The sequence below is a fragment of the Prionailurus viverrinus genome, chromosome C1, assembly GCF_022837055.1.
Source record: "Prionailurus viverrinus isolate Anna chromosome C1, UM_Priviv_1.0, whole genome shotgun sequence".
NCBI classification, from domain to species: Eukaryota; Metazoa; Chordata; class Mammalia; order Carnivora; family Felidae; genus Prionailurus; species Prionailurus viverrinus.
The window spans coordinates 207207531-207231943 of record NC_062568.1 but is presented as its reverse complement, the minus strand read 5'-3'; the positions used below and the strand labels follow the sequence as shown (position 1 = coordinate 207231943).

General features: G+C 41.0%; 1 protein-coding gene across 6 annotated transcripts in view; it reads left to right on the top strand.

Moving 5' to 3' along the window:
* KIF1B (kinesin family member 1B) overlaps window positions 1-24413 on the top strand; it is a 145592-nt gene that overhangs the window by 53473 nt on the left and 67706 nt on the right. For all 6 annotated transcript variants that reach the window (XM_047869218.1, XM_047869224.1, XM_047869220.1 and 3 more), the window contains 9 exons: window positions 3953-4028; window positions 4760-4838; window positions 6192-6334; window positions 10648-10781; window positions 18153-18232; window positions 19567-19642; window positions 22704-22783; window positions 23282-23388; window positions 24157-24240. In XM_047869218.1, the coding sequence (XP_047725174.1) occupies window positions 3953-4028; window positions 4760-4838; window positions 6192-6334; window positions 10648-10781; window positions 18153-18232; window positions 19567-19642; window positions 22704-22783; window positions 23282-23388; window positions 24157-24240 (859 nt within the window). The remainder of the gene's footprint in view (window positions 1-3952; window positions 4029-4759; window positions 4839-6191; window positions 6335-10647; window positions 10782-18152; window positions 18233-19566; window positions 19643-22703; window positions 22784-23281; window positions 23389-24156; window positions 24241-24413) is intronic.

The following is a 24413-nucleotide window of genomic DNA, read 5'->3' as shown; positions in this document are numbered from 1 at the left end:
GTACTCTAGTTTAGTAGTTTAGTACGTCATTTGAATCCGTAAAAAGAATCCGCTGCTTTCTTGCTTGTTTCTGAAAAGTCATACTCAATTTATGACTTTAAAGTACTTTCTGTTTGAAGGCTTATCCTGTGTTTTCATTCTTTCTTTTAAATGCTTCGCCTGTAGGATAACTGCACCAGCAAGGTATGGTGGGATTTGCTAGAAATGAACTAGCTGTAGAATCAATTGTGATGATTTTAAATCCTCAGCAGGATGTATGGAGACATAAGACGGAATGGAACCTTGAAAAAAACCTTTTTGTTACTCACTTTCTGACTCTGGAATTCAGAGTTGCTGTTTAGAGTGACCATGAATCATAAGACTTCACACCACAATTCATTTGGGGAACATGCTGTGCTTTGGACAAGGAATTCAGAATAAAGGAACAAGAAAGGAATTGAGGAAGTGTCTACATTGTGTTATCTTATGATGCTTTTCCTAGTGATCTGTAGGACTGCCATTTGAAGAAGTCACCTATAAACCTCTTGAAAGGGCAATAAAAATATTTTTTACAGGTACCATTCTGAAACATAGCTACCTTTGTGAAGTTATTAGGACATGTTCCTTAGATTTCTTTGTGTAATCTTATTTCCTATCATGAGAAGTCATGGATTATTTAAATTGTTAGAAAATTTTTTTTCTACTCTTTGGTTATATATAAAGTGAAGGCTGTAGAATCAAGTTAAACACTATAATTGTATCTAGAAAACATACTCTTTGCATCCTTTTAATCGAAATACAATAGACTTTTCCTTATATTCCTATACAAATACTCTAAAATTTCTCAGTACTATTTTGTATAAATAATGGAGCACTTAACAGTTTGTTCTGAATCACATGAGTAACATTGGAGATAGCAGGCAGTATCTGCCATGAAATATTTCATTCTATGTTTTAAGCATATGGGTTTGTTTATTTTCTACTTACACAAAAATCACTTCGTAACAAGTAATGCTTTTTTTTTTTTTTTTTCTGTTTCTGCTTGTTGGAAAAAGCTGCCTTAAATTTAAAAATCTGTTATTTGATATGATACATGTGTAGATACTCTTCAGATATCTAGTCTGGGTCCCAGAACCATGAAAGCTGTTAGAATTTAGTGGCTTTTCCAACTTGGCCTGTCCGTTTGCTCATTGTTAACATTCATATCAACCAAAGGAGAAGTTTACAAAGTATTTATCTGCATATTTCTCTCGCTGCTCTGTGCCACAATTAATTTGCAAATGAATTTTTTAGAATGATTTTGTCAAAACCCAGTTTAGTACTTGGCATCTATGCCATTACTAACAGATCAGAAGTAAGTTTTAGTTTGTCTGTAACAAGCATCATTTAGGGTGAATTAAAATGTACTGTTACTTCCACTGGGGAGAGAAATGGGATTATTATCACCCATACTTGATAGTTTTTCTTTTTAGAAAAGTTACTGATATAAATAAACATAAACCCTTTTAGGTAATTACTGAGGAGCTTCTTTGTGAGAACAGATGAGATGAATTTGTAAGACAGCAAATAGAAAAGAAGTGGCTAGAATTCTGAGGTATTTTCAAATGGAAAAGATGGAAGTTCTCCTTATGCTTCTTTATTTAGCTACTCCTTCTTAATTTAGTCTAATTGACCGAAATGAAAATAGAACATTTTTGGCAAAGAGATACTGCTTATTTTTATAGTACTGTTTGGAGTCCTTATAACTGATGTACTTTAAATCTTGCAGCATTTTCAGTACGAACCAACCTCAGGCAAAGCGGAGTGGTTAGGTATGGTGTGGGGCTAGCGAAAATAGGCTGAGGTCGCAGGCCTCCGGAATTTTGTAGTGGGATGACAGTCCCACTAAACTATGAATGCCTGACAGGTTAATTCTCCCTAGAGGTCTGTGCCATAAGAGATGGAATTAAAGTGCTACTTGCCAATTCCCTTTCCTCCTCAACAGACTAGAGGTCAGCTACTTAGTACTCCTTTTCTGAATGCCCGTGCTGTTGCAAGAACTAGAGCATCCTTGGGGCACCTGGGTGGCTCAGTCGGTGAAGTGTCTGACTTCGGCTCCGGTCATGATCTCGCGGCTTGTGAGTTCTAGCCCTGCGACGGGCTCTGTGCTGACAGCTTGGAGCCTGGAACCTGCTTCGGATTCTGTGCCTCCCTCTCTGCCCCTCCCCCATTCCCACGCTGTGTGTTTGTCTGTCTGTCTGTCTCTCTCTCTCTCTCAAAAATGAATAGATAAACTTTAAAAACTAGATCATCCTTAGTTTAACCTCAGATTGTACCAGGAATAGGGGGTAGGTGTTTTTCAGTGAATACTGGCTTCCCCTTAGTGGCTTCTTAAATTGTCCCTACATAGTCGTCAGCTAGGAGGATGCTTCAGTAACTATTGTCTGTCTGCCAAGCGTTCACGTTAATTTTTACTTTCAAGGATATAGTTTTCTCATTTTAGCACTGGCTTTGTGTTGGTGGCTTTTGCTCTATCCTGTGATAGTGAGAAAAGTCACCGCAGTATAAGTAAATGCTTGATACGTATATACAGAACATTCATCTTGCAGTCTTTGTAAGTCTTCAGAGTCAAGATCACATCACTGTCTTAGACCTTTTCACTCTGAGTCCTAACTCTGTCAGTTGGATTTTTGGGGAGCGTAATTTCCTTCCAAAGAAACCAAATGTCCATTACTTTATAAAAGTTATTAGAGATGGAACAGTCCACTTGGTGAATTGGTGTTTGGCCAAATAAATTCATTAACTAAATGACTTGCTCCTACACATCCAACCTGGAATTCCTAGGATTCATATTTGCTCTTCTACAAAAGTAAAAAATAATTGCTTGAGGATTAGATATCAGGTGATGTTAAAGTTACTATTAATTTTGTTAATGTGTGATAATGGTTTTTATAGTTACCTTTTTGATTTTGATTAAAAAAAATTTTTTTTTAATGTTTTATTTATTTTTGAGACAGAGAGAGACAGAGCATGAGCAAGGGAGGGACAGAGAGAGAGGGAGACACCCAGTCTGAAGCAGGCTTCAGGCTCTGAGCTGTCAGCACAGAGCCTGACGCGGGGCTCGAACTCACAAACCGTGAGATCACGACCTGAGCCAAAGTCGGACGCTTAACCGACTGAGCCACCCAGGCACCTCACCTTTTTTATTTTTAAAACATTTTTTTAATCTTTTTTTATTTTTGAGAGAGAGAGACAGTGTGTGAGTAGGGGAGGAGCAGAGAGAGAGGGAGATACAGAATCCAAAGCAGTCTCCAGACTCTGAGCTGTCAGCACAGAGACTGACGTGGGGCTTGAACTCACAAAGCGTGAGATCATGACTTGAGCCAGTTGGATGCTCAACCGACGGAGCCACCCAGGCGCCCCTCTAGTTACCTTTTCTTTAAAAAAGTACTTCTCTGTTGGAGATACATACCTGAAATATTTATAGGTGAAATGTTGGATTTGCTTTAAAACACTAGCAGCTATGAAAGATATGATATGGACAGTATATTAGATAATGGTATTGTATGGATGTTAAATTTCCTAAATTTGGTCATTGGACTGTGACTGTGTAAGAGAATGGCCTTATCTGCTTAAGTATTTAGGGATGAAAGGGCATGGTGTCTGCAGTTCATTCCAAAATGGTTCAGGAAGAAAAACGTTAAGTGTTTGAGGGATTGGCGAAATACTGATAAGGTGGACGATCGATACACGGTAGCTCATCATACTACTCTCTAAACTTGTGTATGTTGTAAATTTTTCAAAATAAAATATTAAAGAAAAAATTACTTCATTGCATGAACTTTGGGTGTGGTGAAAAATTGAAGCCATGAGTGTTAAATTTCAGCAGTGATGGGGTTCTATGGTACTTTGCTTGGGAATTTTAGACTGGTTTGCCTTCCATGTGAATTTTTCCTCCCTAGCAATGCTAAGACCATTTCTTTCTGTTTAATAGAGTAAGAAGAAAAAGAAAACTGATTTTATTCCCTACAGGGATTCTGTACTTACTTGGCTCCTTCGGGAAAATCTAGGTACGTTGAACACTAGTGTGTGGTTATCTTTTTAAAGCTATTTACTGATTATCTTTTGTGGTTAATTGTCTTGTATATTTGTTTTGGAAAAGAATAATCTCTAGATACCCATGTTACTAACCTGACTCCTCCCTCCTTCTTTTCCTTTTTGCTCTTGAATTAAGCTGGTTGGATTTGCTCACCTTTAAATCAGAGTTTTCTCCCCTATCTTGTTGACCTTGGAACATGAACTGTGGTGTGGTTGTCTTCCTAACCACACCTACTTCAAACTTTTGCTCCTTCTTCAGACCTCTTTGAAAACTCCATATTACCTTTTTGCTGATGTTTTTGGACCTTCAGGTCATTGCTCTTTATTCTCTGTTCTGTTAGCCTCCTTCCCTCCTTCCTGATGGAAAGAAGGGAATGATCAGTTGTGTCAAATGCTGGTGACGGATGGAAGAGGCTGAGAATAGCCTGTTGGACTGTCTACGTCACTGTGACTTTTCACTCACTAACAGCACTTTGGTGGAGTGGCTGAGGTCTTAGCTGGAGCGGGAGAGGGAAACTGGTCACAGTAGATTCAAACACCAAGATTAAGAGTATAACAGTGCCTGGCATAGGAACTTGAGACATTTGTCGACTCTTGGTTAAATCTTAGGATCTGAGATTGTGCTGTCTAAATTGACACATTTAATAAAGTTCTTCTTTCTAAAGTGAATATGATTTGAGATAACCATGATTCATCTTCTTAGGTGGTAATTCTCGGACTGCAATGGTTGCTGCTCTGAGCCCAGCAGATATCAACTATGATGAAACTTTGAGCACTTTGAGGTACTCCAATATGATCTCGGTAGCAAAATAGAACACTGTGCCACCATAAATCATTTTGTTATGCCATGGATTTTCTTATGATATATGGGTAATTTTTTGTGTAAGTAATGATCCAGCCCTCTCATAACAGGGAAAACACGTGTTGGGGGAGACTTCTACTGTAATAGAATTTACTTGTTAATGGCAAAGACAGGAACTTTTTCACAGGAAAGATACTAAAATTGCTCAAATGAGATGTTTGGATAACTTTTAGATAATAGTGAAAGTTTCTTACCATTTTCATCCCTGTAAAAAGAAGTGTCCCCTTCTTGTGGTGTTTGTCATTATAGAGATGCTCAAGTCTTAACAAGTAATGCAATTATGAGTATGTGTCATGTTAAAAAAAATTACAGAATGTTCACTAATAGGACACGGGTGGCCCTTGAACAGCTCAGTGGTCATGGGTGCCTTCCCTCTGCACAGTCAAAAATCTGCATATAACTTGACTCCCCCAAAACTCGACTACTAATAGCCTACTCTTGACCAGAAGCCTTAACACAAATAGTTGATTAACTCATATTTTTATGTTACATGTATTTTATACTGTATTCTTACAATAAAGTTAGTTGTAGGAAAGAAAATGTTATTAAGAAAATCATGAGAGAAAATACATTTACAGTACTGGACTGTGTTTATCAGAAAAAATCAGGGGCGCCTGGGTGGCTCAGTCAGTTAAGCGTCCGACTTCGGCTCAGGTCACGATCTTGCGGTCCGTGAGTTCAAGCCCTGCGTCGGGCTCTGTGTTGACTGCTCAGAGCCTGGAGCCTGTTTCAGATTCTGTGTCTCCCTCTCTCTCTGACCCTCCCCTGTTCATGCTCTGTCTCTCTGTGTCTCAAAAATAAATAAACGTTAAAAAAAATTTTTTTTTTAATTTCTCTAAAAAAAAAAAAAAAAGAAAAACTCAGATTATAAGTCTACCTGCACAGTTCTAACCCATGTTGTCCAAGCATCAGCTGTATATCTGTATGTGCAGTAGATTTTATTACTTTAATCTGGAGCTTTCTACTCTTCTTCCGTTGAAGACACTTTTAATATAATGGAAAGAACACTATGCAGTCTGACAGATTGGTTTTGAGTCCTCTTCTGGTATTTATTTCTTTTATGATTTTGGGTAAATCATTAAATTCATCTGAGCCTTTTTCTTCATCTTTATAAGATACTGTAAAACATCCTATGCATGTGTTATTATTAAGGCTTATAAAATGTGTAAACACTCAAGCTGTTTGATTTAGAGATAGATATAATGATACGTTATTTATGAGAAGTAGAGTATCTGAGGAATGGCAAAAATGAATGTTCCTTTTTTTGATATAGATACGCAGATCGTGCAAAGCAAATTAAATGCAATGCCGTTATCAACGAGGACCCCAATGCCAAACTGGTTCGTGAATTGAAGGAGGAGGTGACGCGGCTGAAGGACCTTCTTCGTGCTCAGGGACTGGGAGATATTATCGATAGTAAGTGAATTAAGGTCAACGCAAACTCTAATCTTTCCCTCTTCAGGGTTCTTAGATTTAAACTTAGATTAAAAGAGCTTATGAAGTTAGATAGTAGGAAAAAAAGGTGGGTTTTTTTTTTTGTTTTTGCTTTTTCTTAAGTTTTAAAAAAATCCAATGAAAACGATCTCAGAATTTCTTCATGTAGTATGTACCAGGCTATCCAGTCGTGAAAGTTTAAAAATTTTTTTTGAAGTCCTTAAATTAGTTTTTAAAATGTAAATATGTCACAGCTTATATTTTTTAAATATATACTTTTAAGTTTATTTATCTTAAGAGAGAGAGAGAAAGTGTGCACGTGCACGAGACGGGGAGGGGCAGAGAGAGGGAGAGAGAGAATCCCAAGCAGGTTCTACGCTGTCAGCACAGAGCCCAACGCAGGGCTCGTTCTCATGAACTGTGAGATCATGACCTGAGCTGAAATCAAGAGTCGGATACTTAACTGACTAAGACACCCAGGCGCCCCTCATTGCTTGTATTTTTATTAGGTTTTCATTTTAGATCAGCAGTCAAGTTTATTTGGAATGAGCTTATTCTTACTGAGAAATTAATCACTTCATAAAAATGTTACTTGAAATTTTTGTTTTTGTATTTTGTGTTTCTCTGGGTTAATGTAGTAGCAATAATATATGTGTAACAAACACACTATTTCAGTCCCCTTTCAGATAAGATTTACCTTTGAGTGGTATCTTTCCCTTCCTGCAAAATGACTGAGGAACACTCCCCACCTTGCTCCCTATGAACACACAAAGGGGAAATTATCCATTTCCTATCAAGTTTAAGAATGAGACTTCCAGAGAATATTATTTCACAGTATTGTCTTAAAATAAATCTTTTTGGGGGGCACCTGGGTGACTCCATCGGTTAAGTATCTGACTCGATTTAGGCTCAGGTCATGATCTCGTGGTTTGTGAGATCAGGCCCCACGTTGGGCTCCACGCTGACAGTGCGGAGCCTGCTTGGGATTCTCCTTCTCTCTCTGCCCCTCCCCACTCACACTCACTTGCTCTCCCAAAATAAATAAACTTAAGAAAAATATATATATTTTTTAACCTCAGTATTTTGCCTGACTAATGTCTAATCAGAAATTGAGTTAACTGGATGATTTGGGTAGAATATTATATGGGTTTATTTGATAAAGCATGTTTTTAGTTTTTAAGTAAAAAATTAATATTCTATTGTTTGGAATTCTAGTAAGGTGTTAAAAGCCTCTGAGTTTAGTTCTTCTTACTGATTAGCACCTGAGTTTGAGTGAATACAGTGTGCAGAGTGATCATATATTCCGAGTGTTAATTTTTTCACCTTCCCAAATGCCAAATGCTGCTCTGTTCCCTCTCTGTGTCACTGCTGAACCTGAACTTTGACCCTTCTTGTATTTTCCCTCCTGCTTACCTTCAGTTGATCCATTGATCGATGATTACTCTGGAAGTGGAGGCAAATGTGTGTATTTCATGTATTGGTTATTTCCAGTACTCTGATTTGCTAATCTGCCTCTGCTGGATCAGCCTTAAAATGAGCTTTGCATGCCAGCAATCCTAACAGGGAAATCCCAGACAGAGCATATTATAGGTTCAGAAATGATCCTGGTTTAGCCCTTCTCCATTTGGCAAACACACTGCTGAATTTCAGTTTGTGGATTAAATAGTTAATAGGCTTGAGAATCTCTTCCTACTTCTACTCTTCAGTTTTTCCACTTCTGTGATTAAACTGAATCCAAAGTCATAGCGGATGATGGTGGTGACAACAGCAACTCACATATCCTGAGTGTTTATAAAGTGCTGGGCCCCATTCTAGGGACCTTGAACGTATTATCTCATTTAATCCTGTCACTGATTCTGGAAAAAGTTCCGTTATGCCCACTTTTACCCATGATGACACCGCTTACCTGGGGTGGTTAATTTGCTACTGAGATCTCATGGTTTCTGTGTGGTTGGATTGGATAGTGTAACTCAGCTCCAGCTTTTAATCATTACTACGCCTTTTTGGCCTCTTGAGCTCCTTCAAGGTCTGATTAATAGAAAAATCCTTTTAAATTAGCTATATAACTCTGAAACGTAGTGTACGTATAATTAAAAACAACCGCTTGCGGTTGGCCAAACGAACCATGACTGAGTAGCTCTGTGAATGTTGGGTTAGCACTCACCTGTGCTTATGCTAAGTTAGTTTCCTTCATATCTTGGGCCTCAGCTTACATGGTGATTAGGAAAACTTTTTTGTTTTCCTTTTCTGGAATTACAAATTAAATTTAAAATGTGTGCTTGAAATGAGGATATTTTATGAAGGATCATAAATACCTAGACACCTCATTGTCCTCTCCATGTATATCATTAAGTTGGTGAGGACGTGGTTTCTTACCCTTTCCATGAAGGGATCTTTATCTTAGAAGAAATGAAGAATCTTGACTTCTTGGTTAAGTTCAGATTTTAATTGATTTGCTTGTTCATTTAATGAGGCATGTAATAGGGCTTGACTAGGAGGACACACACAGGAGAAAGCAAACGCAGCCCTGGCTGCTGTGATGAAGCTAGGCCTTGCGGACACAGTAAGACTCCAATACCCAGTGGCTCTTGGACCAGAACAGCTCTGTCTGAGATTTCCGAAGCTGACCGATACTGATGTGAGAAAGACGCCATCTTGCTCCTGCTTTTGTGCCCCAGGTGGTGCTGCTATCAGCTTGTTGCGTCACTCTTTTCTGAGCAGTGTGGCATCTCCCAAAAAGCTATGCATGACTAAGTTTTAATTTTGTATCCCTGCAGGAAAGCAGCCCTGACTACTTACGAATTTCCGTTTCGGTCTACTACTCTTAATGTCTTTTAGGGCTTGCATGTGTCCATTGGACCTTCTAAACTCCATCCATCCTATTCTTTCCGACCTTGCCGCCGTCACCTGATGGCTGATTTTTTGCTCCAGTTCCCATCCCCCTTTTAAAACGTGCTTGTTTTCCTATGTTCTCTGTTTGCAGATGGTGGTTTTCAAACTGTCTTGAAGCAACCACTGGTTTTAAGGGGTTTCAAGAACTGGCTTTGATTAAATAGAGATGAGTAGACCCAGAGAGAGCAAATAATACTGCTTTCTGACTCTTTGACTCATATCATTTAAGGAAAACTTAACTTAGTTTTGATACAAGTTTTAAGTAATGCCGACTTTCTCAAATTTAAATATGAGCTAATTTTAAAATAGAAATCCCTCAGTACCCATGGGTTTTCTCTGGTGTCTGCGACAAGGATGACAAATGAATGGAAGTACGTAGAGCAAAGTAATTTTGTTGTTTGTGGCTCTTTTTATCAAAACTAAATTTAAAAACAAAACTTAGAGTTCTGTTAAAGACTTTTTAGTAAGTGAAAGTATGTCCCTGAAACTTGCATTTCATACTGGCAACTCGGCCTACCAGTGACTCCTGGTAGTCCTGTTAGGCAAAGTAAGAGCTGTACTTTGCAATAGTTAGCAAATAATCAGCCTTGATTTGCTTGATCTAATAGATGAATGAAAAGCATACCAACTTCATCAATTTGCTGATTGTTCTTCCCTGTTGAGGCAACTGGCCCTGAGTTCTTAATCAGAACTTACACAAAATTCTTGTGATTTCTGCAGCTACTTCTCCTTTTTAAAAGCATATTTTAAAGGTCCTTTTTAGCATGTTGAAATGCTGCCATACGAAGGATGCTACTGAGTGCTCAGAGTTTTGTTTTAACTGTAGCATCTTCTTGGGAATTTTTGCTGAATGCCATAAAATACTGGGCCAGGTTAATATTATTGATAAATATGTGATCATCTTTTTTTCCTTTACCATGATAAATTACTGAGATTTAAGAGTAGTGTAAATTTAAAACATTGTAGATTCGGAGCCGTAGAAGGAATAGAAGGAATGTAGCATGTTTTATTTACAGAGGGTGCCTGAACATTATCCTTTGAGGCTCTGGTTACCCTCTACCAAATACAATGTTAACCCACCCTGGAGTTTCTTAGTTTCTAAATTCAGAAGTGGTTCTTCACCTCTATGATACCAGTATTAAAGACAGACATGTTTTAGAACTGCCATCTAGAACAATTATAACTTGTCTTTGTATCATAACGTGTCTGTCTTGGCGCTTTAATGCTCTCCTTTCTTACGCCGGTGTTCCTTCCTGTCTTTTTTCTCCCTCTGCTCCTTTCCCCCCTCTCCACTTTTTCTGCCTTCCCTTCTTTCTGTCTCCCAGATCTGAAAGATTTTCAGAACAATAAGCATAGGTACTTGCTAGCCTCTGAGAATCAACGCCCTGGCAATTTTTCCACAGCGTCCATGGGGTCTCTTACTTCATCTCCATCTTCCTGCTCACTCAGTAGTCAGGTGGGCTTAACATCTGTGACCAGTATTCAGGAGAGGATCATGTCTACACCTGGAGGAGAGGAAGCCATTGAACGCCTAAAGGTAAGTAATACCTCAGACTGAATGAAAGGTGTTCTGTATAGTTCCATAAGGCAGAGTTAGGACTTAAAAACCACTGAGATTTTTGTTGAGGATATGGAAGAACTTTCTAACCCCTAGAGGTGTCCTGAAAATGGAATTTGCTGCTTCATGATATCATCAGCTGCTTTTCACCAGAATGCTTGAGTCTGACATTAGAGAGATGCATGGGTAGATCAGAGGTTGGCCATGAAAGTAACTGATAAGTAGACATGTCCTTTAATTCTGAGGTAGTTTATAAGCCATAGGGAAATTGTTTAGTTAGAAATTTAGTGGGAAACTAATTTGTTAGAAGCACTTGGTTTCATTTGAAGATTGAATTCTGTATAGAGCCGTGTGTAAGTAAAGTACGCAGTCAAAAGTTTGGACATGTGAGTAGCTGTACCAGGTTTATTTAGAACATGTGAAATGATAACTTCTGGAAGTTCATAGGAAGTCTTGGGCCCTATTCACACAGCTGTGGAAGAGCTGCCCGCCTCGTGGGCCGGTGCTCGTGGGGTCATGGGCCTCAGCGCCATGCTGTGCACCTGCATTGTGTGCTCACAGGTCCACCTGCAATGGCGCCCAGCTTTGCTCCCCCAGGCTGTGGTTGGCTCTGTTGGGTACTTTCTTGTCTTTCTCCATGAGTATAAAAGTGAGCAGTAGTGGTGCCTGCTGACTCCTGGCTCCCGGGTCCTTCCTGCCCCTCAGTGGCTGCAGTGAGAACAGACCGTGCCATCTATCAGGTCACTGTGACAGCATCACAAATGCTTTTTCTTTCCCTGCCCATTACCTCCAGGGTGATCGTTTGATCCACCACGCCTTTGGGACTTTGTATTCCCAAGTATGGGGGGGGGGGGCGGGGATGGAGGTGTGGGGGGAGGAACAAGGAGGGCAGAGAAAGTTTTTCAGGGAGCTGGGAAGTTGCAGTTATGTTTGCAGCCAACAGGCTCTTTGCACTCGGTATTCTCCACAACTGCTGCTTGTTCAAGGACTGTTGGGGACAGTGACACACTTTGATAAATTAATGATGGGAAAGGTTTGCTGAGCCTTTTCACCGCTAAAAGGGGAGGAAGCTTCATAAGTTGAAGATGGCAGATGTTTTCATTTTCATTTTCAGGTGAGGCCGAAAAAGATCTTATTTTTTTTTTTTTTTTTTAATGTTTATTTGTTTATTGAGAGAGGGAGAGAGGGCAGGGAAAGAGAGAATCCCAAGTAGGCTTCATGCCCTCAGCACAGAGCCCAACATAGGGCTTGATCTCACAAACGAGGAAATCATGACTTGAGCCAAAATCAAGAGTCAGATGCTTAATTGACTGAGCCACCCAGGCGCCCCCAGAAAAAGATTTTATACGAAGAATAGGCTACTGTTTCTTAGTCTGCCTTTTCCCTTGGCATTTTACTCACTTCCAAGCTTAGGTGCTTCGGAAACCAGAGTGTTGATCTTGTCCCTTTCTTCAGAGCATGTTAGCAGAAAGTGGGTGAAGTCCTGAAATACCTAGCAAAGGGAAAAGGGTGAGAAATCTTTTCATCAATTGCTGTAACTTGAAGGGTAATTTCTGCTATTTTAAAATTGCCTTTGAAATTTTAATAGAGACATCAGTGGAGTCCGTGCAAGAACACTTCCTGTGTGTGTTTTTTTCATGAATAGACATCAGTGACAGAGTTGCTGTGTGGGGTTCTTTCTGTTCAGGCCAGGGGTGGGGGGGTGGTTCAGGGGTTCCATGGGAGGGAGGTGAGATCTCCCACTTACTATTCAATATGAAATGTTCTTTGTCTTTGGGGATTTTGAATCTCACCGTATGCCTGTTAAAGCCTTGGTGTACAAATGAGATTATACTTTCTGTTAACTTGCATCTTGGCTTAAAAGAAAAAAATTGTCCTAACTGCCAGGTGGGACCAACTGAAAAATATCATTGGATGTTAGGAGTCAAGGCATTAACCAGACTCTTCAGGAATTAGGTCACTCCATGTCTTCCAAATAGTTTCTTGGGAATAACACTGCCATTATTCAGGGAACCCTCCCACCAATCTTTCTACTTCCCACCAAAACCAAAGCAAAACTGTTATTACTTTCATCAGAAAAGAAATTATTCTGTTTTAATTTTCCTTTAAGCCAAAATAAGTGCGATCTTCCATTTTCCCTAGCTTTAGAAAATTGCTTCTTAATGGTTTTGCGTTGGATCTTGAGTGTTTAATGCAGCCCTGCAGTCTATTGGGGCCTCAGCGCCTTAGCTCTGCTCCTGTTTTGTGAATGGTGAGAATTCCGTCCCAGCAGACCTGCATTTTAATGACTCAGGCGGAGAACATCTTGCGTGCACAGTGCAAAGCAGTGGTTATACAATAGAGATGCTTGAGAAGTTCTCATTTTGGGACCATTTCGTTATTGAATGTTTAGGAACTGTGTTCCTTAGACATGATACTGCAGAACAAAAATACTGTAATGGAAAACAGTAATAAAGGAGAGGAGGTTGATTCATTTTCCTAACACTTTCTTTTCCTTTGCTTCTCTGTATTTTTGACTTGAAAAATGTGATCAGTTGGTAGAAGACTTGTGCACAATATGTTGCTACTGTTTCTTTTTTTTTTTGAATAGCTTCTTTCCGTATGGAAGAGACCCGTGTTAACCCCATCAATAAAGATCTTGATCCCTCCACAAACGTCTCTGGCAAAAGAGAGTGACATGTAATTGCTCTCAGTTTTTAATCACAACTCAAACTGAGTTGGAATGAACATACCCCTGATTTGGGTTCTTATTCAGTAAGGTTTTAAATATGTAACCATAGCTACCATGTGGTGGCTCTGGTGTTTATTAGTCTGGCGTCAAAGTCAGTACTAGGAGTGCCATTGCCGAGGCTTGGATTATAAATATCCACAAATATCCATTACAGAAGCATGCAAGGGCAGATGCTGGGGTAGGCGGCCCGAGGGCCCCACACTTGGAACTTTATGGAGCATATGCTGTGTTCAGTACAGTAAAACCTTGGCTATCCGATGGCTTCAAGGAATGTTCCATGTAGTAAGCATTTAACCTTTTAAATATCACAATTTAACTGTCGTTTTTTCTCATGGAAATATTTCTGACTTGTTCTGTGGCTTCTTCTGCCACTTTAACCGAATCATGACAAAGAAATTAAATCGTGTTTAGCTGTGTGAATACAATTACTAACCAGCGTTATACAGATAGTTAGACCTACAGAATGTGAGGCCAAAGTTGAATGGCGCCTGAGCCCAATGTTCCTTGGAGCTTAAAAAAAAAGGTTGCAGGGGCGCCTGGGTGGCTCAGTCTGTTAAGCAGCCGACTTCGGCTCAGGTCATGATCTCGCCATCTGTGAGTTCGAGCCCCGCGTCGGGCTCTGGGCTGAGAGCTCAGAGCCTGGAGCCTGTTTCGGATTCTGTGTCTCCCTCTCTCTGACCCTCCCCCATTCATGCTCTGTCTCTCTCTGTCTCAAAAATAAATAAACGTTAAAAAAAAATTAAAAAAAAAAAAAAAGGTTGCTGATGTCATCGCTCTTTGGAATTTTTTGTGTTTGGGTACTACGTGCACGAAGGAAGGACCCTTAAAGATTGTCTCGACTCCTTATTTCTGAAGCATGAATCCCAGTTTCAGCGTAATCTGGAGTTGGGCTCCTAGGGTTATGGGCAGCACTGGGCACCGGTGTGCCAGTCCTGCCTGCAGAGCAGGTTGACAACTCAGAGACCGCAGTTGTCTCCTGTTGGCAGCTCAGTTTTATTTATGCTCAGTTTGCTATTCAGGCTTCAAGAAAGAATGTCCTTCACTCTTTCTTAATTGATGGCGAGCTGTTTTGTCGAATATTTTCTTGAAATCCCATTGATTCTGACTTAATTGAAGGAAGAATGTCAAGAGTCAGGAAACTCAGCCCTAGGGTTTAGTGGCTCAGGAAGTAGTGTGGCCTCAGGTTAGTCTGTAGGTTCTCTGGCCCCCAGTCTCTTTCTTTCTAGAATGGTTCTGGAATAAATGGCTTTTTCTAGCACTGAAGTTTTGCTCAATACCAATTTCTCTGAGCTTTCTTCAGATTTTTAAAAAATAGCTTCGGAGACAACATAAAAATTGCAACTTGAAGCTGTAATGAAAAATAAAACTAGTATCATCCTCAGCTAACTCATTAAATCTTCTCTTTATAAAGAGATTGTGTCCTGATTTACCCTCCAGGTGGAGAGTAGAATTAGAGAGTTCGCATTAGAATTGGCAGCAAAAGACAAGAGGGTCCCTCCACAGCGATTTTGCTAGATGGGCTGAGTTTACAGTTGCCCCCAAATGGAATAGCTTTCATATAGCCAGATAAACCTCTTATCAGACACAGTCTGCTCCTGAAAATAACCAACCCGGGAAAAAAAAATTTTTTTTAAGTAGCTCCTGGGTGAGTTTGTATGCCGTATCCAACATCAGTGGCTTGTGGGCCACACTCTGCATAATGAGCACCAGCCTAGATGCTCCGGTTTGGGCAACCTCTTGTGCTTATCCTTTGTTTTCAGAGTTACCATTTCGAGACTGTCAAGGTTTCTCCCCAGCCGTCTTTAATCAGCCTTGCTGTCACAGAGGATATGGTGCCCGCTTGTCTTGTATTTGCCCTTTCACAGTATATGCAAAAGCACTTAATGCTACTCTGCTAGAACTGTTGTTTGAAGAACTTCTGTGGTGCTTGCTTGCCACTTGGTTCCTGGTACACTTCCTGTCCTGGCCATCTCACTCCTTGCCAAAATTGTATGGGTGTTTTGGTTGCTGGCCCTCTGGCACGGCATATGGGCTCCTACCTGAACTTGGGAGTGGCAGGTGCACTGCATGCAAAGTCAGTCCTGGGAGGCGTGTGCAGCGATGCCGTTCAGGTAGCCATGGGGTCTGTTCACAGGGCTAATGTGGCCAGCTTGAGTGGTGTTGTCTCTTTGGCTCCACCCTCCCCGCTCCCGCTGCAGACTTGCTCTCACATCCCCCAGGTTGTGAGTGACCCTTCCCAAACAAGTACCTTGTCAGTGGCCCTCTTTGTGTGGACCGTACTGGTGCCCATGTGGTTTCTGACTTTTCTAACTCGGTTACTGGTTTTGCTCTTTGTCCCTCTTCACTAGCTGTTGCTGTCCTTCACCGTCATCATCGTTGCCATGCTGTCCCGTTTGTTTCTCCTGACGCTTGTACTCCTCTGCTTTTGCGCCCCCCCCCCCCCCCCCCCCCGCCCCTGCCGCCTGGAGTTTTCGCTCGTGGCTTTTTTTTCTTTTTTTTTTTTTTTCAACGTTTATTTATTTTTGGGACAGAGAGAGACAGAGCATGAACGGGGGAGGGGCAGAGAGAGAGGGAGACACAGAATCGGAAACAGGCTCCAGGCTCTGAGCCATCAGCCCAGAGCCTGACGCGGGGCTCGAACTCACGGACCGCGAGATCGTGACCTGGCTGAAGTCGGACGCTTAACCGACTGCGCCACCCAGGCGCCCCAACTCGTGGCTTTTTTTTCGTGCTCTCGTGTGTCATTCCGGAAAACGAAATCGCAGGTGTCTTAGGGTTGATCGTATTACATGTTCACTGTTTCTTTCTGTGTAGAGAATTATGTTTTCAGATCCCAGCGGCTTCTTACAATAGCCTGTTAAGTGAATCAGACAGTGAAATATTTTGCAAACTGTGCAGGGTTTTCGTCCCTAGTTATAACCACTGCTGTCCTCAGAGCTGTCATCCCATCATCGCTAGTCTCCTCGTCCTCACCCTTTGACTTGCGGATTTCGTCTCCGTGACTGGATTTCTCCTGCTTTCTGCATGTGCTCGTCTCCCTTTCAGGTTTTCCTCCTCCTCCCTCCATTTTCCACCGAGTTGGTTCCCACTTGTCCTTCATTCATCAGTGTGAGCATCCTTCTCGTGCTCACCCATTCTCCTGCCACCTGTGAATGCTTCGCTTCTAGCACTTGGCCAACCGCTCCGTGGTCTTCTCCTGCCCTACCCGCGCACAGTCCGCAAGCACGCTGCCCTGGGCACACTGTTGTTCCTGGAAAATGCCAGCCATTTTTCCCTCTTCCCTCACGTGTTTGTGTGGTGGCCCCTGCTCCTTGTCTCTGCTCACGCAGAACCTCGGCAGTGAGCCCTGTCCTGACAGCCCCACCCCAAACTGCTCCCGCACTTACCCCTTTCCCTTCCTTGCTTTTTTTCCAAGGTGCTTACTGCTCTCTGACATACCGTATATTTGAATTATTGATTAAAATCGATTACTTCAGGCTCTTTACCAGAATGGAAGTCTTACGAAGACAGAGATTTCCTTGCCACATCTCTGGTTGCCTGAAACAGGGCTTGGCATGTAAGGAGGTGATGTAGAATTACTGAGTGAACGAGTCACCGGTTATTTCTCTCTCCCCAGTGTATGGTAAATTCCTTGAGATCAAGAAATCTTGTATTTCTGGCATTGATAAACACTGAGTGGGAGACGAGGAAACTGTCACTTCAGTGGCTACGTACCTTCAGATGAGATTAATACTAAACCTTTGTATGGCAGGTATTGGGTTGTGTTCAGGAGGGTATTGTGTTACAGGGGAGTTAAAATATCATTCGTTTACCCTTCGGGTTCTTGGCTGGGGCTTCTACAACAAAAGATTAACAAGAGAAAAGCACACGAATTGATTTCATGTAAGTTTTATGTGACATGGGAGCCTTCATAAGAAAATAAAAGACCCAAAGAGGTGTTAAACCTGAGCATTTTTGTGCTAGGTTTGATGACGAGGGAAGAGTCATGGGAAATGGTGATAGGATGGGGCGGGGGAGGGGGGGCGGGTGGGTACCTATTGAGGCCTATTTGTTCAGATTCCTCCTGGTGTTCCTCCATCTTTGGGGGTGAGGATGTGCCTTTTCTCCAGTTGGGGGTGGGGATCTTAAAGCTTGCTTGAGGAGATCAGAGTCCTTCCTGCAGATACCATTTCTCCGATTGCTTCAGCTGAAAATAGTCAGTATGTCAAGATGCCATATTGTAGGCAAATGTGTTCTGAGCCCCATCAGTGTTATGGTGAAATTACAGTATGGAACAAAAGCAATGAATACCTTCGGTGGCTTTATTCTTTTGTAGAAGTGGCTGTTGGGAATAATGTCTTGCGTTTTTGGATGTTCATGTTACTCTTCCTTCTGTAAACACACACATACACACTCACTATTAGGGCATTTTTATTAGGACTTAGGAGGATTATATATTTAGGGCTGATTTAATGCTAGATCTAGTCTTCATGATTTTTATTGTACGTAATATTAAGAAAGGAAAAAAATCTCACTGTACTAGATTCTGCCTCATACCCACAAAGGGCATCTTGCTGTCCTTCCCAGACCTAGCCTGTCACATAAGTGTCTTCACTTGAACTGTGGACTTCCTCCCTTAGGAATCGGAGAAGATCATTGCTGAGCTGAATGAAACCTGGGAAGAGAAGCTGCGTAAAACAGAGGCCATCAGAATGGAGAGGTCAGGATATTATTAAGCTCGGGGAGTGTCTGCACATTCTCAGGGGAACTGGGATTCCTTTTATAGAAGGAGAAGATGAGCTGGAAGTAAAAGCGAAGCCCCCCCCCCCCCCGCCCCTGGTGTCCACTTCACCGACCACAGAACAGAACAGAGCCCAGCTGCTCTGGGCCTTCCGCCAGTGAGGCTTACATAGTCCCCCGTTCTCTGCGGGAGTCCTGTGTTCCTTACCGGACCGAGTGGTGCTCAGGGCCCATATAAAATGGAAGATATTGAGGGATAGAGTTTTTACTTTGCAAAACAACTGCCTTTGATAAAGGCCCAAATAATAAAGCCCTTCGGATGATTGTCTTTGAGTTATGTTTTCTAGAACCTCTTAGGTTAAGCGGTGAAGTAGTTTGATTTGCAGACTTTTAAAATCCCTTTTCTACCTTAACCTATCAGTTCTCTACCCTGAAGGTGAGTGTAACCTGAAATAATACTTTTCCTTTTGGGATGAATATACATTTAAAAAAGTTCACACCTGTCTTCCTCCTCCACGGAAGATGAGGAAGAAGTGAGTGCTGCTGTATGGATGCAGTGGGTGTATCAAACACTTAGAAGTTTCTTCTTACAAGGATTTTAAGCTAGAATTGTTGAGTCCATATGATGGTGGGCATGGGAGCATAACATTTGAGAAAATCACACTTATAGACAATCTTAACATATCAAAGTTCCTTTCTGATTGCTTTCTTAGATTTTTTGTTAAAAGGGCTCTGTCAGGGTTTGTTTGTTTTTTTAATGTTTCTTATTAATTTTTGAGAGGGAGAGAGAGTGGGGGAGGAGCAAAGAGAGAGGGATGCCCAGAATCTGAAGCAGGCTCCAGGCTCCGAGCTGGCAGCACAGAGCCAGACGCGGGGCTCGAACCCACGAACTACGAGGTCAGCTGAAGTCGGATGCTTTACCGACTGAGCCACCCAGGTGTCTCGCTTCCTTAGATTTTGAAGAAACGGGTCTTTGAGTTAGATGTCTGGCCTTAAGGACTATCCCTTTCTTCCTTTTTTAAATATTAGTAGACATATTATTTATGAATTACTGTCTGCTTCTAGAGTCAGATGAGACAAAGTCCTTACTTGGGTGAATATAACTTTACCTAACGTGGGAACAGAATTTATTTTGAATGTGCTGTTTTTCTTAAAAATAATTTCTCATTAATGACAGGATAGACAGGTTTTTCACATTTGTGTTACTAACAGGGACAGTAGTTTTTGCTTTGCATGCTTTATTTTCTAGTTCATATGAGACTGATTTAATTGACGTTTGGTGTTGGTATTCTGGTGTGCTTGTTGTTCTTCTAGAGAGGCCTTGTTGGCTGAGATGGGAGTTGCCATTCGAGAAGACGGAGGAACCCTGGGAGTTTTCTCACCGAAGAAGGTAGGACACAGTGTTGTGAAACTCCACCCAACAAAAGACAAACTTCCTGTTTGTCTGGGTCACTGAGGCACTTGCGGCCTTTTAGGGCTGGCCCCTCCTCCCTTCATTTCGTCTTGGGATTCGGCTTAATTTCAGAATTTCTAATTTCATCTTACAGTACAAAGGCAGCCTGTTTCTAAAATGCCTGTCATGTTTGCTGTTTAAAAAACAAAACGCAAGGCCGTAAATCTAACTTTCGGTCACGATTCCATACATTTACTCATGTGCGTTGTTGCTTTCTTTTCAATTCCCAGCCTCTCATCTAGCATACCTTGCTTCAGTTTGGCTACTCTTTCTATGTAGATTTTCCCACAGATGCCCGCAGCCCTGATTTATAACTCTATGGAAGCAATGTCCGCCATTCAGGTTTGTTTAGAAAAATACCACTCAAGTTTGCTTCTTTAGTTTGTGTTCCAGACGGTCATTGTACTGAGTAAAGCAATTCCTGTCCTCACCCTTGTAGCCTCCTCTGCTTTCTTCTTAGTTTAAAAAAATAAATAAATAAAACTCCAGTAGTTACCATCCTACGTATGTTATCATAGTTGTTAGGCAGTAGATACCTTGTAGCGAATTAGAATAGCGTGAGGTAGGTTTTGTTTTGGGTTTTGTTGTTGTTGTTTTGTTCTTTTACTGAGTTGCTTCCTAGTTATTGTTAGGTATTGGGAAACTATTATCAAATGATTATTTTTGTGTGCTTCTCATTTGACTGTAGTAATTAAACATAAATTGATTTATAAAGTAAATATATTCATGCCAGTAATAAGTGGTCCTTCATTTCAAATAACCCCAAATTGGCTATGAGAGATTCAAACATGTTCTGCAAGGCTCCGATGGTGATCTCTTTAGGTTGGCATTCGAGTGAGTGGGGACTTTTCCATTTTTGTTTTTAATATGATATGAAATATTCCTTGTTTTTGCTGGGATTCTTTTGGTTTGGTTTTTCTGTCAAGGTCACGTAATTTTTTAGAACTGGAACAATAATAACAGTATTTTGTCTGTCTGTATTGCCAGAGATCCCTGGTTTTCACAGTTTAGTAGTGTTTGCTTCGGTAAGACATTATTTATCAAGATATGACTTATGATTGTAGAGGTGTTATCAGTTCTACGTTTGATAGAATTTGTGCCTTTGTGTATCTTGAAAGTTTTTACAACGTCTTTCAGTGTAAAGAACTATATGGAAAAATTTGGTAACAACTCGTAAAAAAATGGCATTTAACACAAGTTATAAAACTTGAATTAGTGTTGTGATATAAACAGCCCGGAATTCCAACTGAGATCTCTGTTTCCAAAGGTTTTTCTTGCTTTAATTTTATGCATCTTGTTTTAACTTTCTAGACTTCCTCAGGAGAGGAAGGGATACACCACTGGCCACATCCAGATGTGGTTTTAGAACCTGTTTCTGATATGTTAACTTGATTGTGGTAATCATTGCACAATGTGTATGTGTATTAAATTGACACATCGGACACCTTTAAAAAAAAACACGTTGTCCGACCTAAACATATACGATTTTGTCAGTCAGTCCTCAGTCCAACGGGGGATGGGGTGGGAGAATACTTTTAAGGCAAGGGAAAATGAAACCTATTTCTAGGATGCCCTTTTTCTGAGGCCAGTGTCACGATAGACTTTAAAGAACAGTGCCCACAGAGGACTTTGACTCTCTCAAACCAGCAGAGCTCTTAACTCCAGAGGCAGATGCTAATGTAGAGCTTTTCCTAATTTCTTTTTAATCGTCTTTCTCATTTCCTGTTCTTAACTCACTCATCTGACTCTTCTTTCATTTTTCCACATTTGCTGGCACTGTCTTGAGTAGATTTTGACCCCAAGACCATGTGACTTATTTTTGGATTCCAATGGGGTATTTTCACCAAAGAAGGTTGGTTTTTCAAAGATTTTAGAAATATTAGAGTTAGATGAAGAGGACTTTTACAAGATGTGTATATTGTTGAATGCTGACAATTTTAATTTTTTCTTTAAAGTAGAGACTAATGAACTAAACAGAGTAATGGGGACCATGGAAGAAGTGATAAAAATTATAGAGGGAAGTGACAGGGGGTGTGGGGACATGTTTATAAAGCAAATGAAAAAATTAAGTATTTCTTGAGATTGTAGAAAGGGAAAATTGTTTTCCCTCCACCCTTCTGAATTCTTAGCTGAGAGCCCTGTAATAAGAGATTAATAAGAAGAAAACAAAAATAAGTTTATTAACATGTCTGCTTCATATGTGTGTGGGAGCTGCCCAGGGGGAAAGTGAGTGACTCCCCAAGAGGGCTTAGAGTTCAGACTTAAATGCCATGTTAAAGGGAATGCCCAAGGGAAAGGGGAGCAGGGACATAGGCCTCTCAGGAGGGAATGAATGATTTTTCAGGAAAGATGAAGGGGCCCTTGGGTGAATAGATGGGAAGTGTGATCGTTCGTGACAAAGTCTGTCTGGTGTCGATTTCTGGTCTCCTCTCTTGGGACAAGAGTCTGTCCTCCCTGGTTGATGGACTCCCGGAGGGGACACAACAGCTGAGGTCCTTTAGGAGGACCTGTCTTGGGGTGGAGGCCGGGGTGGGGGTGGGGGGGGTGGGGAGGGGGTTCGCTCAAAGGAAGCCTCTCCCTGCGGTTGCTGTTTTTGAAGTGCCTTTAGCTCAAAATCATCAATATGTCAAAGTGGCCTGTTTTGTTCCCTTCAAGAATTTCATCCAGATAGTTACAAAAATTGTGGTTAGCCCATCCAGAGAATCAACCTGTCTTTATTTTTCTTTTGTATTCTTTATGCTTTGACCTTCTCAAGAACTGGATCTTGTTCTTCATCCCAGAACTCATGATTTTTGAATAGAATGTATTGGTGTAATTTGAGAAGGCTTAAAGAGAATGTTTTGTGTTTATAATGGAATTGCAACTAGGAATAAAAGATGTCCCTCACCTAGGGACTGTAGATAATCCAGGAAGCCATCAGCTTCCTGTAGGTCATTGTTCTTGTCACAGCCCATGCAGCGGTACTTGCTCCAGACTGATCATCTGTACCCTCTTTCAGACCCCACATCTGGTTAACCTCAATGAAGACCCACTCATGTCCGAGTGCCTGCTTTATTACATCAAAGATGGAATTACCAGGTATATTTGTTTCTTACAGCTACTTAATGTTTTCTGTTCTTTTCAATGACTGAATAACTAAAAGGAAGTTGTGTTTTGAAAAATTTGTTGTAATGATTTGCTTTTTCTTGTCTGAAATAGTTACAAACTATCTTGTCTTCCCAAATTATATACGTACTTTAGTCATCTGAACCAGTTAACATGTAGTTTTCCCTAAACACCCTAAGTAACATTTTCTTCTAACTTCTTGTATGAATTCATTAGGGAGGTTAGTTCACTCGTGTCTTTTTATAAAGCTGAGTGAGTTACGTTGATGTATCCTTGCTCCTTGGTTTCTTATTCTCACGTAGGGAGCTTGATGATATGTGAAAATAAAATTTGCAGTTGAAAGACTCCGATAAAAAGAAGCGATACCTTTTTTGTACATACCAAAGACTATTCTCTGGGAGAAAGAGGTTCATTGTTTCCAGTGCTTTTTGTGTCTGAATTTCCCTGGGAAACACTTTCCCTTGTGTTCAGGGTTGGCCAAGCAGATGCTGAGCGGCGCCAGGACATCGTGCTGAGTGGGGCTCACATTAAAGAAGAACATTGTATCTTCCGGAGCGAGAGAAACAACAGTGGGGACGGTGAGAGTTCCTGGCTTAGCTTTTCCAGCAGTCTTTTCATTCTAGGTTATTAGAAATCCCCAAGGCTTGGCATTCCCTGTCTCTTTCAGTGATATTTTCTCGTACGATCTAATATTTGGAAAATGGAGAAACCTGTGCTGCTTACAAATGTTGGGACGGACATAGCTATTTTACATGAAAATAGGCTGGACAAAAGGAGCCCTTTGGGGACTGCCAAGAACTGAGCAGGACAGAGGCAATTAGGCTTGGTCTTGAATGTTAATTAGTTAATAGACAAGTAAGAAAGGAACAAATATCCTGGGTAGTGGGAAATTTGAAGGACCTCTGATTTTAACCCAGTGGAACTTACTTTATCTAAAAGGGAAGAAAAAGTCAGTCTTGATTTTTGCCCAGGTTATTAACAAAACAATATTCTAATGGTATTTTTGTGCTATGTGATTCATTCCTTTAATCAGAATATTAGCTTTTGATCTTAAGTTTCTGGATAGTACCTGTATCTTAAGATTTCTGATAGTTTTCAGTTTTATGGACTGAACTATCAGGTATTACCAAAACGAACATTTCCTGTCTTCTGAAGCTTGTCAAATTCATTTAAATGTTTCTCTTAGCCGTATCCCTGGTTTGGGTCCCCCAGCGAGAGCTCCTGTGTAGATTCTCAGCCACTTGGTTGGTTGCAGGAATCGATTCTGGTTACCCTGGAAGTCATCTGCTTTCCATTGTCTTACTCCAGTGGTTTGTGATGCTAATACTAGTTTGTGTTCTTCTTAGTTATCGTGACCCTAGAGCCCTGTGAACGCTCAGAGACCTATGTAAATGGCAAGAGGGTGGCCCAGCCCGTTCAGCTGCGCTCAGGTGAGACCAGGAAAGGTTTGAAGTCTTCAGTAAACAACATGTGGCTTGTGTGAGCAACTCTTTAATGTGTGACTCTTTGTTTGAAGAAGTGATAGCATTAGGATTTCTGTTCTTGTAAAACTCCAAAAGCTGTCTTTTTGCACTAGAGAAAGGGAGGGAGAGTGAGGTTACTA